The following is a 19779-nucleotide window of genomic DNA, read 5'->3' on the forward strand; positions in this document are numbered from 1 at the left end:
ATGTGACAAAATATAGATGAATAAAAATGGGTTAATTTAAGTTGTAAGAGTTAGTAATAATCTTCAGAAATAGGCTAAACAGTTTGTAATTAATATTAAGCCTCTGAGTGATTAAAAGTAGCTGCAGGACCAGGAGAAACAGAAAAGCTTCCATTTACACTTTTCATCATATCAAAACACTAAATTCTCAGTACAGCAACAACAACCACAACAAAAAGATAATAAAAATGAGAGAGAAAAACCAAGTCATATACAAAAGCAGGCTCATCATAATAGCAGCAGAGTTTTCAATGGAGATTATGAAGGACAAAGGGACTAGACTAGTACTCATAATCAAAAGACCCAAAGCAAGACTCAGCAAATAGAGGAAAGTTGAAAATACATTTTGCATCTAATCTGACAACTATGTATTAAAATTGTATATCAACAGCAAAAGAATGCAAACTCATGGAATCTAAACAACACACTACTGAATCAAATGGAGGGAAAGAAGAAATCAAGGACAATTAAGCACATAAGAATTCTCAGAATTGAATGAAATGAAAAGACACAAGGCAATTACAAGAATAAAACTTATCACACTATATACCTACATAAAAAATTTTGAGATATCTCAAATTAATAACTTATTGATGCATCTTAAGGCCTTAGGAAAAAAATTCATAAATATAATTAGCTTAAAAGTTAGAAACTATATAATTGTCTCATTAAATGCAGAAAAGACCTTGAACTAAATTCAATGTCTTTTTCACAGTAAAGGTCCTAGAGAGACTATGGGTACAGGGGAAATACCTCAACACATTAAAGTTAATAAATAGAAAGTCCACATCCAACATTATCCTAAATGGAGGAAATCTGGAAAGCATTTTCACAAAAGTCAGAAACAAGACAAGAATGTCCACCCTCTTCATACATATTCAGTAGTGCTTGAAATCCTAGCTAGAGCAATAAGACAACTGAAGGAGATATAAATGGAAAAGGAAGTAGTAAAAGTATCTTTATTTGCAGATGATATGATACTGTGCAAAAAAGACTAAAATATTCTGCCAGAAATTCTTTATATTTGATCAATACATTTAGCATTAGATCAATACTTTGATACAAAATTATCAGACAAAAATTGGTAGTCTTTTTATATACAAATTACAAGCACACCAAAAAGAAATCATGGAGATAATATCTTTTATAATAGACTCAAAATAAAATATTTCTGAATAAATTGAACCAGGAAAGTAAGACATGTAAGTGAAAACCATAAGATATAGAAAAATATGGGCGGTGGTGGTATACATGTTTAATCCCAATACTTGGAAGACAGAGGTAGACAGATCTCTGTGAGTTTGAGGCCAGCCTGGTCTATAAGAATTAGTTCCAGAACAATCTCCAAAGCTACAGAGAAAACCTGTATGAAAAATCCAAAAAAGAAAAACTTATAGAGGAAAGAAATTGAGGATACAATATTGGAAAACCTACCTTTATTGTGTTTTGGTAGAATTAACATTGTGAAAATGATATTCTACTAAAAATAATCTACAGATTCAATACAATCCCCACCAAGTTTCTTCTATGATTCTACATAAAAATTGAAAAAATATTAAATTTTATATGTAAATAAAAAATATCAAAGATAACCCAAAAAATCGTAAACAACAAAAATTTGCTGGAGATTTCACCATCTGAGATCTCATTATGTTGCCAAGTTGTAGTAACAAAAACAGTATAAGTAGCATGTTACTGGCATAAAACCAAACCCATTGATCAATAGAATAGGATAGTACCTGCATGTAAACCCACACTTCGACAGTCACTTGATTTTTGAAAATAAGGCTAGGAATACATGTTGGAGAAAATATAGTATCTTCAATGAATGTTTCTAGTCAGACTGTATAACTGCATGTGGAAGAATATAACCTGATTATCTCTCATTGTTGAAGAACAGAGGGCCTGCTTTTTGTCCCGGCTGCCCAGCTAGCATACACCTGAAATAACCACACAAAAACTGCATTAGTTAAATCACTGCCTGGCCCATTATCTCTAGCCTCTCATTGGCTAACTTTCACATCTTGATTTAACCCATTTCTGATAATCTGTATATCACCACCAGGTTGTGGCTTACTGGGAAAGAATCAACATGTCTGACCTGGAAGCTTCATGGCAGCTCTCTGACTCTGCTTTCTTCCTCTCAGAATTCAGTTCTGTCTTCTCAACTTACCTATGTTCTGCCCTATCAGGCCAAAAACTTTCTTTATTGATTAACCAATGAAAGCAACACATAAACAGAAGGACCTCCTACACCATTTCCCCTTTTCTGTTTAAACAAAAAGGAAGGCTTTAACTTTAACATAGTAAAATTGCATATAACAAAACAAATATCAAGCAAAAATTACAATAACAATATATATATATACTTTATCTTTTATCATAACTAATAAAACTATAACTATAATTATCTAACTATTCTTCAACTCCATCAAAGACTCCAGAAAGATATAATATTACCTAAGTAAACAGGTAGTACATTGCAAGAAACTTCCAAAATTCGAGAATGCAAGAGACATCTCACTGCCTGGACATTCATCCAAAGTTCTTTTGTACTTTTGGGGCATCCATCTTCAGCCTACAGGCCCATAGTATCCAGCAGTCTTTTCCATGAAGCTGGAAATTTCAAAGACTGTTCAGTCACTTTCTTCTGTGTCCTGCAGGATGTCTCACAGACCCTTTCATGAAGAAGAAACTGCCAAAGACCATCTCACCTTTTTGCAAGTTCAGCAGTCATCTCTTTGTGGGTACTGCATGTTCAGTGAAGCAGTCTAGGCAAGAGCAGTTTCTTGCCCAAATGGCTAAGGAGCCTCTTCGATGCCCATTTTCCTGTTGAAGTAGCTTGTGTTGCCAGGAACCGATGTGTCTAACAGCCATGAAATATCTTAAGTTCTTAAACATTTTAAATGCCATATTCTTAAGGTCTCTGAATGATTTGAAGAATACCCATTTAACTGAAATATATCTCTATACATTTAGAAAATCTAACTAACTTGACTACAAGCTTGATTATTTAACCTATATTTCTTAATTATACATTACATTTTTAAATGAGGTACACAATCACAACACTTTAATTAAGAGCAGAAATATGCATATACCAAAATTGACCTTAAATTTGTATCAATAAACCAAGATCCATACCAATACACATTATTTATACCTATATAATATTTCCCTTTAAATATAAATACACATTTATAGATAATATTTGTGAATTTGAGCATAGTTTTTTCTCTCCAAACTGTTTCCTACTGTATGGAAGTGCTGTTAATCAGGTGTTTTATGGTGTATCCTGAGTGTTAGGTTCATCTCAGTCAGAAGTTGGGCAAAATAATTTTTTGAGGCATGTCTTGGTTCATGAAACTATTTCCACCTAGAAGCAGTCCACAGGTTCTCATCTTCTGGGGAAACAAAAGAAGAACCTCTTTTCCAAAGCATCATATCATTAACCCAAATTCTAAAGTCAAGATTCCTATATAATATACATGCTGGTTTATCTTAGCAGCTTATACACTAAAAGGTCTCTCTGTACTTAGCTCCTTCACAGTCAAAAAATTCAAAGAAAACACAATATACATAACCCCGACTCTCTGTGAATTTTCCATTTTTACCAGGTTTATTTTTTTTTACTCCTTTTAATCTATGACTCTCTATACTCTGTCTCTTTAAAGACTTCACCTTTTAAAAAAAACATTAATTTTATTTTATGAATCTCTATACTATTTTTCTTCTCTCTCCCAAGCCTATCCAACACTGTGACCCATTTTCAGAACTTTTATGTCTGACTCTGTTTTATTGTGAATCTGTAATTGTTTCCTGTCCAGAAGTGCTTTTTAAAATGCTAAGTGCTTCTTGAAAACTTGAGTTCCAGCATTGCTTGGGTAATATGGCAGTGCCTGCTTGTCCCACCAGTCCAGCATGGCAGAGTCACTTGTGCCTCTGAGCCACAGGCACTGCCCCACTTTCAGGCACACAGAGAGGCCACGTTGCCATGAAGCATGCCATAGCATTTTACTCTCAAACCCCATCCAAATGTTCTGTCTCCTGCAAGAGCCAGATGTCATGCTAGCAGCCAGAAAGCTGGCATTTTAAAACTGCAAGGCTTTTTTTTCTTTTGCTATGGCTGTGTCATGCTTTTGTCTGTGGGGTTCTTGAACCTCCAGGAGTCACTGTCCCTGTGCTGAGGACAACCATCCAGACCGGTGAGTGGGTGCCATCCCAGGGCAGGGCAGAACTTCCAGGAAAGGAGCACAGGGCGCTTTCAGCTCCTGCTGCAGGGGCTTTTTGTTCTAAATGACCCTGCCTCCCCCATGCCTGCCCTATTGTCTGTTAGGTCCTTGGCCCAGGAACAGTTCCTCCTCCTGTACCGAGGAGATCCACCCAGAGTCAGTCACAACATAGATTGTACCAAGACACCAAGACTCTCCTGGCTGCATTTGAAGGAAGAGATGGGCAGGTGCTAATGCAAGAATTCCTCTAACAACCTGAAAGGCAACATGACAACACCAGATTCTAGGGATCACACAACAAGAAGACTTGAACACCCTATTCCAGAAGAAGTAGAAGAAATCGACTTTAAATGTAACATTAAGAAAATAATAGAGGACCTTAAACAGGATGCGAAAAACTGCTGTAAAGAAATAGAGAAGACAGGGCTGGAGAGATGGCTCAGTGGTTAAGAGAATTGCCTGTTCTTCCAAAGGTCCTGAGTTCAATTCCCAGCAACCACATGGTGGCTCACAACCATCTGTAATGAGGCCTGCAGGAAGAATACTGTATACATAATAAACAAATAAATAAATATTAAAAAAGGAATAGAGAAGACAAACAAAAAGGTAGAATAAATGAATAAATCCCTCAAAGACAGAGAAAAAAGAAACCTGAGAAAACCAAGATAAAGCAATCAAACAGGTAATGGAAACTGTTCAAGACTTGAAAAATGAAATGGAGGTAATGAAGAAAACACAAACCAAGGGAAGGCTGGATATGGAAAATCTGGATAAACAAACAGGAGCTACAGAGACAAGTATAACCAACAGAATACAAGAGATAGAAGAAAGAATCTCAGACACTGAAGATACTAAAGAGGAAATAAATTTATTGATTAAAGAAAATAACAAATTCAACAAATGGTGCTGGCATAACTGGATGTCAACCTGTAGAAGAATGAAAATAGATCCATATCTATCACCATGCACAAAAATCAAGTCCAAATGGATTAAAGATCTCAATATAAATCTGAACACACTGAACATAATAGAAGAGAAAATGGGAAGTAGTCTGCAACACATGGGCACAGGAGACCACTTCCTATATATAACCCTAGTAGCACAGACAATAAGAGCAACAATGAATAAATGGGACCTCCTGAAACTGAGAAGCTTCTGTAATGCAAAGGACACTGTCATTAAGACAAAAAGGCAACCTACTGAATGGGAGAAGATCTTCACCAACCTCGCATCAGACAAAGGCCTGATCTCTGAAATATATAAAGAACTCAAGGAACTAGACATTAAAACTCAATTTAATTAACCCAATTAAAAAATGGGATACTGAACTGAACAGAGACTTCTCAACAGAAGAAGTTCAAATGGCCAAAAGACACTTAAGGTCATGTTCAACCTCTTTAGCCATCAGGGAAATGCAAATCAAAACAACTTTGAGATACCATCTTACACTGGTCAGAATGGCTAAAATCCAAAACACCAATGATAGCCTATGCTGGAGAGGTTGTGGAGGAAGGGGATCACTCATCCATTGTTGGTGGGAATGCAATCTTGTACAACTACTTTGGAAATCAGTGTGGCAGTTTCTCAGGAAACTGGGAGTCAACCTACCTCAGGATCCAGCAATCCATTCTTGGGAATATACCCAAGAGATACCCAATCATACTACAAAAGCATTTGTTCAACTATGTTCATAGCAGCACTATTTGTGATAGCCAGAACCTGGAAACAACCTAGGTGTCCCTCAATAGAAGAATGAATAAAGAAGGTGTGGCACATATACATTTTAGAGTTTTATCCAGCGGTAAAAAACAATGACATCTTGAATTTTGCATGCAAATGGATGGAAGAAGAAAACACTTCACTGAGTGAGATGACCCAGACCCAAACAGAGGAATATGGTATGTACTAACTCATAAGTGGATTCTAGCCATAAACAAAGAACATTGAGCCTATAGTTCATGATCCTAGAGAAGCTAAATAAGAAGGTGAACCCAAAGAGAAACATATATTTATCCTCCTGGATATTGGAAGTAGACAAGATCACTGGGCAAAAATTGGGAGCACGGGAGTAGGGTTGGTTTGGGGTGAAGGGGTAGGGGACGAGAGAAGGGAGAAGGGGAGGATTGGGGAGAGCTGGCAGGAATGGGATGGTTGAGATGGAGGAAGCATGGATATGGGAGCAGGGAAGAGGATATCTTAACTAAGGGAGCCTTTTAGGGTTGCAAGAGATTTGACTCTAGAGGGGTTTCCAGGTGTCTAAGGGGATTTCCCCAGCTAGGTCCATGGGCAGCAGAGGAGACGGTGCCTTAACTGGCCTTTTCCCATAGCCACACTGATTAATGTCTTGCATTTCGCCATAGAACCTTCACCTGGTGATGGATGGAGATAGAGACATAGACCCACATTGGAGCACTGGATTGAGCTCCCAAGACCCAGATGAAGAGCAGAAGGAAGGAGAACATGAACAAGGAAGTCAGGACAGCGAGGGGTGTGTCCACCCATGGAGACGGTGTTATTGATGTATTGGGAGCTCACCAAAGCCAGCTGGACTGGGACTGAACGAGCATGTGGTCAAACTAGACTCTCTGAATGTGGCTGACAATGAGAGTGGACTGAGAAGCCAATGACAATGACACTGGATTTTGCTTCTACTGCATGTACTGGCTTTTTTGGGAGCCTAGTCTGTTTGGATGCACACATTTCTGGACCTGGATGGAGGTGGGGGCCTTGGACTTCCCACAGGGCAGGGTACCCTGACTTCTCTTAGGACTGGAGAGCGAGGGGGAGGGGGAAGAGGGGAGTGGGAAGGAAATGGGAGGATGGGAGGAGGTGGAAATTTTTAATAAGTAAATAAATGAATAAAAGAAGTAAAGGGAAGAAAACTAAAAAAAAAGAGCTGTGTCATGCCACCAGCAAACAGCAAAAAGCTGTGTTAATCTGTGTATTTTTGTGTTTAACATTAAGCTTTCTCAGGTTTTTAAGTGGGTTTAGTCCAACAGGTTTGCGCCAATTGTAGCAGGGGAAGAGGGCCCCTTTGTTCATCCCAGCCACCTGGCTAGCTTATCCCTGAAATAACAACATAGAAATTGTATTAATTAAATCATTAACCTCTGGCACATTATCTCTAGCCTCTTATTGGCGAACTCTTACATCTTGATTTAACCCATTTCTATTAAGTTGTATATCATCCCATGCCAGTGGCTTACCTAGAAAGATTCTAACCATTGTCCATCTCAGGCAGAGGATCCATGGTGTCTCTCTATTCTGTTCTTTTCCTCCCAGCATTCCGTTCTGCTTTCCCTACCTACCTAAGTTCTGCCCTATCAAAAGGCCGTTCATTTATTCATGAACTAATGAAAGCAAAACAAATAGAAAGACCTCCTGCACCAGATGTGTCTCACTGTTGAGAAAATTCTAAGTTAACACATTTTAAATGGTGTATTCTGTTGGTCTTTGAAGTGTTTGAAGATTATCTATCCATCTGAAATATATCTCTATATATTTAGAAAACCTAACATGACTATAAGTTTATTATAGATGACTATTAATTTTTATTTGTATTTTTATCTAAGCATTGCATTTTTAAATGAACTGTATAAACATAATACATAATATATATTTCTATTCTTATTTAAGGTATTTTGTTTATACAGCTCATTTAAAAATTTAATGTATAGTTAAAATTATATGACTTTTACTTAAACACAAATTAATATACATAAAACAAAATTCAACTTGCAAATTTGTATCAATAAACTAAAATCCATATCAATGTTGAGTATTGATTTCTATATCATTTTCCTTTTTTTCTTTAGAATGAGATTGACTGTGACCAATAATCATTTATAATCAACCCCGTTTAAATGAAAACAAACATTTGTAAGCAACATTTGGGAGTTTGGTTATAGTTCTCTAGACTACTTGCTGTTGATTGTTGGGCACAGTGACCTTGTGGGTACCCTGAGAAAATTTAGAATTATGGTTTAGTTCTGACTGGGCTATCCTGTGTGGTTGGTACATTTCAGTCAGCAGTCCTAAAGCTGTTGTAGATTGCGGATCACCTGGGCCATTGTTTCAGGGAGTATGGCTTGATCAAACCATATTAGCCTGGAAGCAATACACAAGTTCTCTTTTTCTGTGAAAGTGAAAGTAGAACCCTTTTTTCCAGGTAATATATCCTTAGACCCAAATTTTGAAGTCAAGATACTTTTAAAATACATATATGGTATAGCTTAGGAGCCTACATAATCAAATGTCTCTCAGTAGTTAACACATTAACCATTCAAAAAATTTGAGGAAAATATAATAATATACATAATCCAGACTCTGTGTATATTTTCCATTTTTACATGACCCACTATATTTTTTATTCTATTTCTCTTTTAAGGACCTCAGATTATTATCCTAGAGTTATCATTTTTATCTATGACTCTATCTTTTATCCTCACTCTTTCAATCCCATGCACATTTATCAAACACACTGTGACCTATTTGAAGGCTCTTTTTGTCTGAATTTGTTTTTATTGTGCATCTGTAACTTTTTAGTGATCATTGTTTTAAATTACTAAACAGGAGTGACTAGGACCAGAAAGATCACTCTGGCAGTTTGTTCCATCCTTATCGATTTTCCAACACAGTGGGCGTATGTTTACTACCTGCTCTGGGAGCCATACTTATTCCCCTAGCTCTGATCTACACTACTACCAAGCAGTTTGTAGCACACTGTCCTTTTTTCTCTGTATGAGTAAAAGCTAAATTTACCAAACAGTATGCTGCGTGACTTGTAGTTGTCTCTGTATACCACGGGGAATCCACCATGCTGTGGTCAACCCCAAATGGGATGCCACAGTGTCTGTGCACCATGACCTACATGAGACTGTGAGACCAGGAAGTCCAGTGCAGCTATGTTTCTGTGAGTTCAGAACCATTAAGCTCTTTTAGGTGGATCCATGCTAGATGTGGAGCATCATATGTAAATGGAGGTTCTTGCCAACTCCCAAACAAATACTCAGAGGCTTAATATTAATATAACTGTTTGGTCAAAGGATTAAACATATTACTGACTAGTTCTTACAACTTAAAATAACCCATTTTTATTAATCTATATATTGCCATGTATTGAGATCTTACTCCTTAGGCAGCTACATGGAATCTCTCCTGGACCTTGCCATATCTTTGTTTGAATTTCCAACCTAGCAATATTCTACCCTGTCACATGCCAAAGAGCTTTATTTATCAACCAATAAAAGGAACATATACTTGTAGCATGCAGAAGGACATCCCACATCCCACATCATTTCCTATATGCTGTTTAAATGATTCATTTAACTAATTATAAATTACTGTCTCTGTAAGAAACTGGTTTGAATAGCTCACTGGCAGCTTCTGAGGGAATAACTTAGAAGTGTCAATGCTCTTGAAAATGTACTCTTTCTTTTCAGAATTATTTCCACAGAGCTATAGAGGAAATTTTGCTATGTGTTTATTATAAGTCAGATGTAGGTACTGACAACATATTTCCCTGTGTTATCTCATCTGAATCTGAGGAATTGGTATGAGTAGACCTATTTTTCAAGTCTACTATGAACAATATTATTGGGTCAGATAAGGTCATGAACCTATCAAGTTTCTTTTGAGGATAAAGTTCACACAATATAATGAACTAAAATAAACTTTTGTAGAAATATAGGTTTCTTTGTCAAGGACTTAGTTGAAACTAACCAGTCTCACAGTCATAATTGTGACAACATGGTACATTCCATGAGTCTGCTTTGAAGACTCCTGTGTTGAGCACACTGCTAGTCCCTGAGGATGATTTTTACCTTCTTATAAGGACGTAGGAAGTAAAAACAAATTGCAAGGAAAATTTTTTATTAGGGCTAAATGAAACATGTGTGTGTGTGTGTGTGTATAAAGGAGGGGGCTGAGAAGTCATTTCCCAGAATAAAATATACTTTGCTTCATCAAATAAATAATAAAATATAGCTATAAAATAAGCACAATACATTATTCAAAAGTGATTTGCATTTTTTTCTTAATTAAATTTATTTTTTAATATAAATTTCCCTCCCTTCCCTCCTCCCATTTCCAACCCCACCCCCTTTCACCCTCACTCATGCTCTTTTCTATTCAGAAAGGGACAGATACAAAATGTGGCATTTGCACTTTACAAAAACTTAACTTTTCAAAGTTTGGCAAGAAGCATCAATAAAAGAAACATCGAGGAAGGAGAGATAGTTCAGCAGTTAAGAGCACTTGCTGCTCTTGCAGAAGACTTGGGTTCCATATACAGTGCCAACATGAGTTTACATGTCCAGTTCTGGGGAGCTGAAGCCTCCTGAGATATTCCAGCTCAGGTAGCATATATATATATACATATATATATATATGTATATATATATATGTATATATATATCCTTATTCAAAAGCAATGGATGTGTGTATGTGTGTGTGTGTGCGTATAAAGGAGGGGGCTGAGAAGTCATTTCCCAGAATAAAATACACTTTGCTTTATCAAATAAGTAATAAAATATAGCTATAAAATAAGCACAATACGTTATTCAAAAGTTACTTGTTACTTGCACTTTTTTCTTTTCAGTTTATTTTTTAATATAATTATATATATATATCCTTATTCAAAAGCAATAGATATAAAAGTATTTTTGAACATAACAAGGGGGAGAGGACAGGATGAAGAGGTCAAGAGATACTTTGCAACCTGGTATTTCATCCTTCTTGGGACTCATCAGTATAGTGTAGTTGCTCTGTAAAGATTTTAAATGCTTTGATTTTAGAGCCAAATAGTACACGCACTACTGAGAGATTAAGCATTGAATGCTTGAGGAGTTTAACTAATTGCCATTTGATGCAAAATAAATCCAAAAAAATCATTAAACAAAATGAGATTTGTTTTTAAGATGTACTTAGAATAGAATAACTGGAAACAGAAACATTGAAAACTGAAGTAGAGAAACAGTTTGACAATGTCCCTAATGTTTTAAACTGGAGAGTATAAAGTAAGTCTTAGTATTAAATACTTGTTAAATTTTTCTGTATGTTGGAACGACTTTTAAAAACAATGTGTAGTGTGAGTCCCCAAATTAGGGGATAGGTACAAATGGATTCCCATACTTTCAAGCCCCGCTTGTAAATCAGTGACTCTCTTGTTTCAACCCTTAAGCACCTGTGGTTACAGGTATAATTACAGGTCTCAATCAAAAATACCCATGCTGCTTACCCAATTAATTGGATTGGATTTGGGAGTAAATGTTTTCATATTTTTTCAAAACACAAGTAATTTCTGAAAACCCCAGTCATTCTGCTTTTCATTTTTTCTTTTTCTTTCTCTTTTTTCTCCTCCCTGAAATAGGGTGTCTTTGTGTAGTTTTGGCTGTCCTAGAACTTACTTTTTAGATCAAGCTGGCCTCAAACTCTGCCTGCCTCTGGATCCTGAGTACTAGGATTAAATCTTTCACCACCACTGCCTACTGCTTTTCTTTCTTTTTTTTTTCTTTTTTTCTTTTTTTTTTTTTTTTTGGTTTTTGGTTTCTTGAGACAGAATTTCTCTGTGTAACAGCCCTATCTGTCCTGGAAATAGCTCTGCAGAATAGGTTGGTCTCAAATTCATAGAGATTCTCCTGCTTTTGCCTCCTGAGTGTTAAAATTAAAGGTAGGCAACACCAGTGGCCAGCTTCTTTTCCTTATTAAAGTCCACGAGTCATTGCACATTGAGAAATTCATTTTGGTGATCTCATAAATTCAGAGGAGGACTGTCTGCACAAAATCATCTTTCCATAAAAGTGGGGTTCACCGACATTAATTGTACTTTAGGCTGAAGGTATGAGCCAACACCTATTTTAGACTCAGCTATGTTGTTGTAAGAACTTCTATGTGCATTTCTCTAAGATGGATTTCATTTGTATGTAAAGAAACATTCTCAATCATTTTGATATCAGTGTTGACAAACAGGGGATAGAGCAGCAACTATAGATAGCAGATTGTGAAGGATCTCTTGGCAAAACTAGAAAGAAACAAAAGGAATTTGGCATTGAAGAATATAGCTGTGGGGCTTGCTACAGATCCATCTCCTGTCTGCATAGATCCTGGCACTACTGATCCCATTGTTGTTTAGGTAGGCATAGTCTTCCACTCCTCGGATGGGAACCCTGAAAATAAACCAAAAACAGTAAATCTGGAGAGCCCAGAACTGCATTCTTTCTGCAAGGAAATCTTGCCTGTCTGCACTGCTTATTTGTATTATGAATTAAAGACAGAGTCCAAGAGAATCATCTGCACTAGTTTTGTACCTACTGTTTTTTACATTTTTAGGTTTTGATTTGAATACAGAACCTTTGACATTCATCTATGTTGAACCAACCCTTTTGTACAAAGCACTTGACTAGTGTTTCTTACCCTCTTCAAATGAACCACAGCCATGGGTGGCCTCACTGTGATTTTCAATGAAGCATTTCACATATGGGGAAACCACATTCTTATGAGGGGTGGGGATTCAAGAGAGGGTTTCTCTGTAGCTATAGAGCCTGTCCTGGAAGGAACTCTTGTAGATCAGGCAGTCATGGAACTCATAGAGATCTGCCTGCTGCTGCCTCCCTAGTGCTGGGATTAAAGACATGTGTCAACACTGCCCGACTGAAACCAACTTCTTTGTAAATTTCCGAAAGGGCTTTAATGATGGACAAGACTGGGTCTGTGATCTCCCATTCCAGTATAATGACTCCATTCAGAACAACTATGCTCATATCCAAGAATGGTCTTGAGTTCTCTCTAGTTACAAGACTTTAGAGGAGGTTTCCAAGGCCTTGAAGCCTCTGCTTCTGTGAGCAGGTATAGTCATGCACACAGTGGACTGATGGGTCTCAGGCTTGCCTTTCTACAGTAACTTTCTGAAGTTTCAGAGCCCTCATTGCTCTTATGAGGTTTGGTCTACATTCTACATATGTCATTTATCAACAAAAAAAATTTAAATTGGTAAAAGGAGCAGACAATAGCTACCCAAGATGCCATTATCATGGTAAAGATTTTGAGGAAAATCATACTAAGTAAAGGTTTTGAAAATGATGGCCAATATACCTCTGAGGCAGTACAGCTGGATTCACACGACACATCCATTCCTCTCTAATATACACAACTTACACACTTCACAACAAATGATCACATTAGAAAAGAAAGTGGTTTGAAAACATACGAGTTGTTATATTCAGTGTCGTCCATCCACCTCCAAGGGTGCTCTGGTGACTCTCTATGCAGGCCAATCCAGTAGTCAGAGGTCCCTTTGTATCTTTTCAGGAAATTCTGTCATAAAACATGGAAAGTGAATATATGTATCTCTCTGTTTCAGATGACCCTTGAGTGTTTCTACCCACAGCTTCCTATTTAGATGACAGGAAAATGCAACTGAGAGACATTGGAGTGATAATAGCTCTCATTTTTCAGAGGATCCTGTTGAAAGCCATAATTCTTAAGTACCTCATTTGAATTAAAGTACCAAGTTTAATGACATAGTCCTCATGGCTGGGTTAGTCCCTGGTTAAGCCTCCCCTTGCAGTTATTAACAGCTGTCACCTTAGGATTCAGCATTTGCTGGCTTGGAGAAAAATGCTTATCACTAGCAGGTATCTCAGTAAAATGGCATATCCGATCTTTCAGGTTGACTATGAGCACTACATGAGAAAATGTTGCTTGAATGTCTCAGGGCTCCAATCAGAAGTGTTGTCATTAGCAAATGGCACACACTCACATGTCCCCATCTGCAAGTTGTGGGATCTTTCCTTATGCTTCATCTTTAACCAGTTTATCTCAAGGCAATACATAGTCAACAAAAGAAACAAACCAATTCCTGATCCTTTCTTACCAGCTCCTCCATGTTGTCAAATCGAGCTAACTGGGCCTTGTGTTCCAGGCAGAATTTCTGGCTTAATGTCCAAGTACTTGAGTCTTCAGAAAAATAAAAACATTTATTCCGAACTCCAATCCAGTTTCTTGGGCAAGCAGCATATGTTTTTTTGATTGAGGCCTGTTGTTGGCTTCTTTCTAAAATTTGGACAATAAAATGAATTAAAACAAGAATTGGCATACCCTACTCAGTTCAGGTATGAGGTATGAATTTGACTGTAATTTACCTAACTGATCTGTAGGAGTCATTTCCTTAGGATGATGATCCTTTATCTGAAGGCATCCCAGCCCAGGCCTATGCCACAAACTCTCTCAGGTGCTCACTGACAATAGGGCATCCAGGAAGTGAATTTATATGATATCATCACTTTCTGTGTTTTATGATTGTTCACTACAATAGGGGTCATTATAGCAACAAGCACTCTGTATGGACACCTACTTTGACAGTCAGCCTGATAATTGAAATAACAGTGAGGACTATTGGGAAGGTAATATATACAGTGTGGACCTGTTGTACTAAGGAATTGCTCATATGTTGGAATACATGCTGGCTCATTACAGGTCATAGCCTGCCATAGTCTAGCAGCTTTCTCTCTAAGCTTGACAATATGGAACTTCCTCCCTCCCTAACTAAGCTTCCTGCTCTCTGTATAACATTTTATGAAGGATGTCCCTAGGCCTGGAGGACTAATCTTATCTAAAAGCTGTTTCTAAACCAGATGCCTGTCTTTAAAAGCAGATGCTTGATTCATCTTTAGCTTGACACTTGATACAGAGGCCTGCTAAGAAAACTTGTGTTATGGTCTCTGCTAAAGGACCCTACACATAACAGGTCTTGTGATAGGACCACACCATGATTTGTCCATAGGCTCCCCCGTCCTATATGTTCCTTATATTCTGGAATGAAGTTGAGCTGATTCAACTAAGTCTGTTTCATAGAAGCCTCTCTTCATCTGTGCTTATGTAGGGTATATAAAACTTTCTGTCACCTCTTCTTTATCTTTCCCCTTTCAACTTGGAGGCCACTGGCCAAAAGGGAAAGAGGACCAACCCCCACCCAGATGGCAACAGTACAAGACTTTTATTATACTATTCTGAACAGTGTAGTTCTAAAATTCTATAAATTGATCACCTCACAAACCTTTCATTGAATACTTTCAAATGTACAGTTGAATATAGTAATTAACACAATGGGTAATGGGGGGAGGTGCTGTGTTATCCTGGCCATATTCCTTTTCTCTGTCCTCATATTTCCTTTAGCTTCCTCCTTTGGGTATTCCTCCCCTTGTTCTCTACCTTGAATAGCTTCCCAAGGTAGACATGTATCTCCTGCATCTCTCTAGAGGTTACTATGTGTCATTTTCCCAGGGATGCTGAGCCTGGTCTCCTGTGCATATTATAGCCCATGCTCTTCCTTCTCTGTATCTTCTGGCTAGACCCTAAGTTCCTAGAGAACAGGAATTTCTAGTGTGCTTTCACACAGTGCCTGACTCATGGTGCTCAGTAAGTGTAACTGACAGTGTGGATGTGGACAGACTGCTGAAAAATCTGGAGAATGTCACTCACCTAAAACCGACAAAGCAACAGAAAGTACAATTACAGCTACAGTGAGGATGATGATCACTGCATAGCAGCAATAAAGCTTAGCAGGATACACGGGAGAGATGATTCTGAGGTATTTTCTTTTGAGACTTTTACCTGAAAAATATCAATATAAGAATGTCAGTCTCAAGAACCTTTTAGGGAAAAATATAAATTTACTCAGAATAGTCTGTTGATTTGGCTTGTACTCCTCCTCTTCAAACATTTTTCTCAAAAAGTCCTGGTCTAGAAATGATGTCTATGGCTCATAGAAAAGTAGAAGAAAGGAAAACACAAGTGTTGCCATGGAGTCTTCCAGTTTTTGCACTATGAACCAATAAAGGGGTAAGAAACAGAAATAGTGAAAATCAAGATGAAAAAGAAATAGCAACAAAAGCCACCTGTGGAGTTAGTTCCTTAAGAATAGACAGGTTAGGATTGAGGGAAAGGCCATGTGGGTTGGAAGTCATAGGGATCAGCAAGATGCTAGAGATATAGATAGCTAAGAGGTTAAGAAGAGTTGTTAATCTTCTAGAGGACTCAAGTTTGTCTCCCAGCATCCACATGGTACAGCTCATGACTGTCTTTATATCTCCTGCTCCAGTGAACGAGACAGATAAGTTAGTACACTTCTGCAATTTAAGTGCTAGATAGGCAGAAGTTGGAGAGTCAGGGGTGCAAGACAAGCCTTGGATACAATGAAGGTTTGAGCCCAACGTGACCTGTAAGGATCAATTTCAAAGAACCTAGAAAGTAAAAATTTAATAAGCATACACAACACATAAATATAATAGACGACATTGACTTAATTAATGGGTGAAATATGGGACCATTTCAACAAGTTTACAAAAATCATGCAAAAAATTAATATTACTCCAAAATAACAAAACTGTCAACAGGTTAGGAATTGCAGGAACTCTTCCTAACACATTTATGGATATAGGGCATTTCAAAGAAACAGGCAAGATCTGTCATTCTTCTTAACTTTATATTTTTATTTTTTGCATATGGTTAATTTACCTACATATATGTCTGTGTTGCAGAATATTTGTACACTGTGAAGATGTGTCTCTGCCAAAGCCCTTTCTGATTGATTTAATAAAGAGCTGAATGGACAACAGCTATGTAGGAGAGATAGGTGGAATGACTACCAGACTGTAGGATCCATGGGAACAGTTTCTGGAAAAACAAATGTCAGGTCAGAGGAAAGAAGTCACTGGGAAGAATCTGCAATGTGCCTCAGAGGAATTTGAGTGGCGCTATAGGTCTATATTTCACTGTGATGGAGACGTGAGCATATGTCTGACATGAATATGTATCTCCAAGTCAGGAGAGAACTGATGCTTAAACTAACAAGAAAGACAATGCTTAGGATTAGAGGAATGTAAGCATTTTATAACGTCCTTTGGATTTTGACTACATACAAAACTCCCAAACTTCATTTCTATTTTTTCTTTCTACTAAGGTGATACTCAAATTGTCCTTTAATCGCCCCAATAACGACCCCTTTGTTTCACTGGTCTCTGTTAAATTGGGGGCATAGCCCCAGTCCTTGGTCTAGGAGTTGCTTTGCTCTGGACTCCAAATCCCAGCATGCAAATCCCAGTCCCACAGGGTATTTAAGGAGCGTCCTAGAGAAGGAACACTTGGTTTTGGGGTCTGCATCGCTCCTTGCTGACCTGTCTCCCTGTCATGCACTCAGCAACCCAGAGCCCGTCATCCTTAATAAAACAATGGGCATTTTGATTTGGTGTGATTTGACCTAATTGGATTTCTTGCGCAGGCGGAGCTGCTCTTATTCTTATCAGGCTCCTGAAAGTCAGTCATCTGTAAGTCATCCCTTATGTTTTCTTCTATTTTTTTTATCATCTTAAAACAAGTCACTTACTTTTGAGAATTGCAAGCCTTTATAAAAATAAATAAAAATATGCTAAATTCTCATGTACTCACTACCCAGTCCAACACTGGTCTGCATGTGAGGAATCAATTTTCATCAGCTTTCTCTTCCTCTTGTCACCCCATCCCTAGATTTCTAAACACCTTCAAGCTTGAAATGTCTAGACTTACCCATGATTTCTGAGTTTAGCATTGTGCTTAAAACCTCTGAATAGACAGTCCACAATGTTAGCAATATTAGAAATGAGCTCCCAATAAACAAAGAAATTAACCATTGCTGATCTGATTTTTAGCTTGCTTTTTTTTTTTTTTTTTTTTTTTTTTTTTTTTTTTTTTTTTTTTTTTTTTTAAGGTGCTGGTGATCCCAGCAATCAGGAGGCAGAGGTAGGCTGGGTCTGAGGGCTGCCTGGTCTACAAGAGTGAGATCAGTATAACCCGGGCTACACAGGGAAACCCTGTCTTCAAAAACAAAGACAAAAACAAACAAATAAACAAAAACCCTGCTTCACTCACAAAACCAGCTATGGTTTCAAATGAGAGACAAGTTACAAGTTGCAGAATGCTTCTAGTTACACAGCATCTGCCCTTTGGACAGGAGCTCCACATTCACAACAGATATGTTCCCTCTGGATAAGTATTTGGTTTCAAAGTCAGCCCTGCTGGGGCAAAGGGAGCAGAAGTTATAGGCCAGCTCGAAAAATTGTATGAGACTGTCTCAAAGAATTAGTCAATCAGCAGCAGGCAGAAGCAGCAGCAACAACATCAATAATGAATAATAATAATAAATAATAATAGTGATAATGATAATAATGTTTCAGTCAGGAGAATACCTGGTTTAAGTGATAAGAATTAATATTTTGTCATGAATTTTGTGTTTTGGTAAATATCAGTCTTGTTTTCTCAAAATCCAGTATCTTTTCCTAAATGAAAACAATTAAGGTGGAGGGACAGGGAAGAAGGACAAAAAGAAGATAAAACAGTGAAATATAATGAAGCATAGACATTTTCAAAACTCAAGAAACACAATTTCGCTTTCTTCTTGAAGACTAAAGTAGAAAACCCATTATATTCTTTTTTCATTATTTACTAGGATCTTAAAATGTAGAGGATTTGGTCCTGGATGGGGTCAGCCTAGACCCCAGGCCTCCTGCCTCCTCCTTACATCCTTTTCCATCTGAGTGAATCTGCAAAGAAGAGGCCCCAGCTTCTCAGGCTCCTCATGTCACTACAAACTGCAGAGCTGTTATTGTTTGAATTTGCCTTTGCTGTGGGACTTGTAGAGCAAGCATGTTCCACAGGGACTTGGTGTGATTCACCAGATCCCTGGCAAAAGCATAGACTAGCAAGCTAAGAAGAAAAAAAGAAAAGAGAAAAGCTTTTGTATTGCAATTCACTTTTCATTTATCTTGTACGAGAACTATTTATATGCTGTAATAGAATAACTAATATAAAAAATGTCTTAGCTAACTAAACTCCTGTCTGCATTCTCTAGCTCTGCAGAAACCCACTGTGACAGGCTCACAGGTGTGAGGTTCGGCTCCTCTACCCTCCTCTTCCGTTCCTGTCCCTGGCAAGCACCTCTCTTCTCTGGTAGTTCTTTCGAATATGCATTAAATACATACCCAGCTCGCCCTCCTGCAGTCTGTCTGTGGTACTGAGCATGCCCACAAAAGCCTCCGCAGGTTCTGCAGCACTCATCTCAGAGCCGACAAGCTGAGTTCCAGCAACAACAAGAAAGGAACTGTAATCTCTGAGACGATGAAACACTTCTTTTGCTTCAAGGTCCGTTCCACTGCACTCTGCCTGTGTGTGTTGTGTCAGCACACTCCTCCTTAGCAAATACCACACCTTCCTGCTTTGAATACCAGGAAAAGGGCAATGAACCTCTGGAAAGGTGAACCCCAAGCTGCAGCTCTGGGTTTTGAGGACATCACTGAAGAAGGGGGCACCAAAGCCAGCTCAGAGCATTCTGTGTGCAAAGGATCCAGAGACTGAATCTGTAGGAGACAGAGTCAGAATGGAGAGAGCTGGAGGCACACTGTTCACAGTCAGTGAACACATTTCTCTCCTCTCCGGGAATGAGAGATTGTTTACTCTGGAGCCAATTGGGAGTGATTCA

General features: G+C 37.9%; 1 protein-coding gene across 1 annotated transcript; it reads right to left on the reverse strand.

The window, feature by feature from the left end:
• Nucleotides 1-12291: 12291 nt before the first annotated feature.
• LOC130885614 (C-type lectin domain family 2 member D11-like) lies at nt 12292-19358 on the reverse strand. Its single transcript, XM_057787241.1, has 5 exons — nt 19283-19358; nt 15750-15881; nt 14143-14321; nt 13477-13583; nt 12292-12436 (listed from the first exon to the last, which is right to left on the reverse strand). The coding sequence occupies exons 1-5, from the start codon at nt 19356-19358 to the stop codon at nt 12292-12294; spliced, it is 639 nt and encodes a 212-aa protein (XP_057643224.1).
• Nucleotides 19359-19779: the final 421 nt, after the last annotated feature.

The sequence above is a fragment of the Chionomys nivalis genome, chromosome 1 (genome assembly GCF_950005125.1).
Source record: "Chionomys nivalis chromosome 1, mChiNiv1.1, whole genome shotgun sequence".
NCBI classification, from domain to species: domain Eukaryota; kingdom Metazoa; phylum Chordata; class Mammalia; order Rodentia; family Cricetidae; genus Chionomys; species Chionomys nivalis.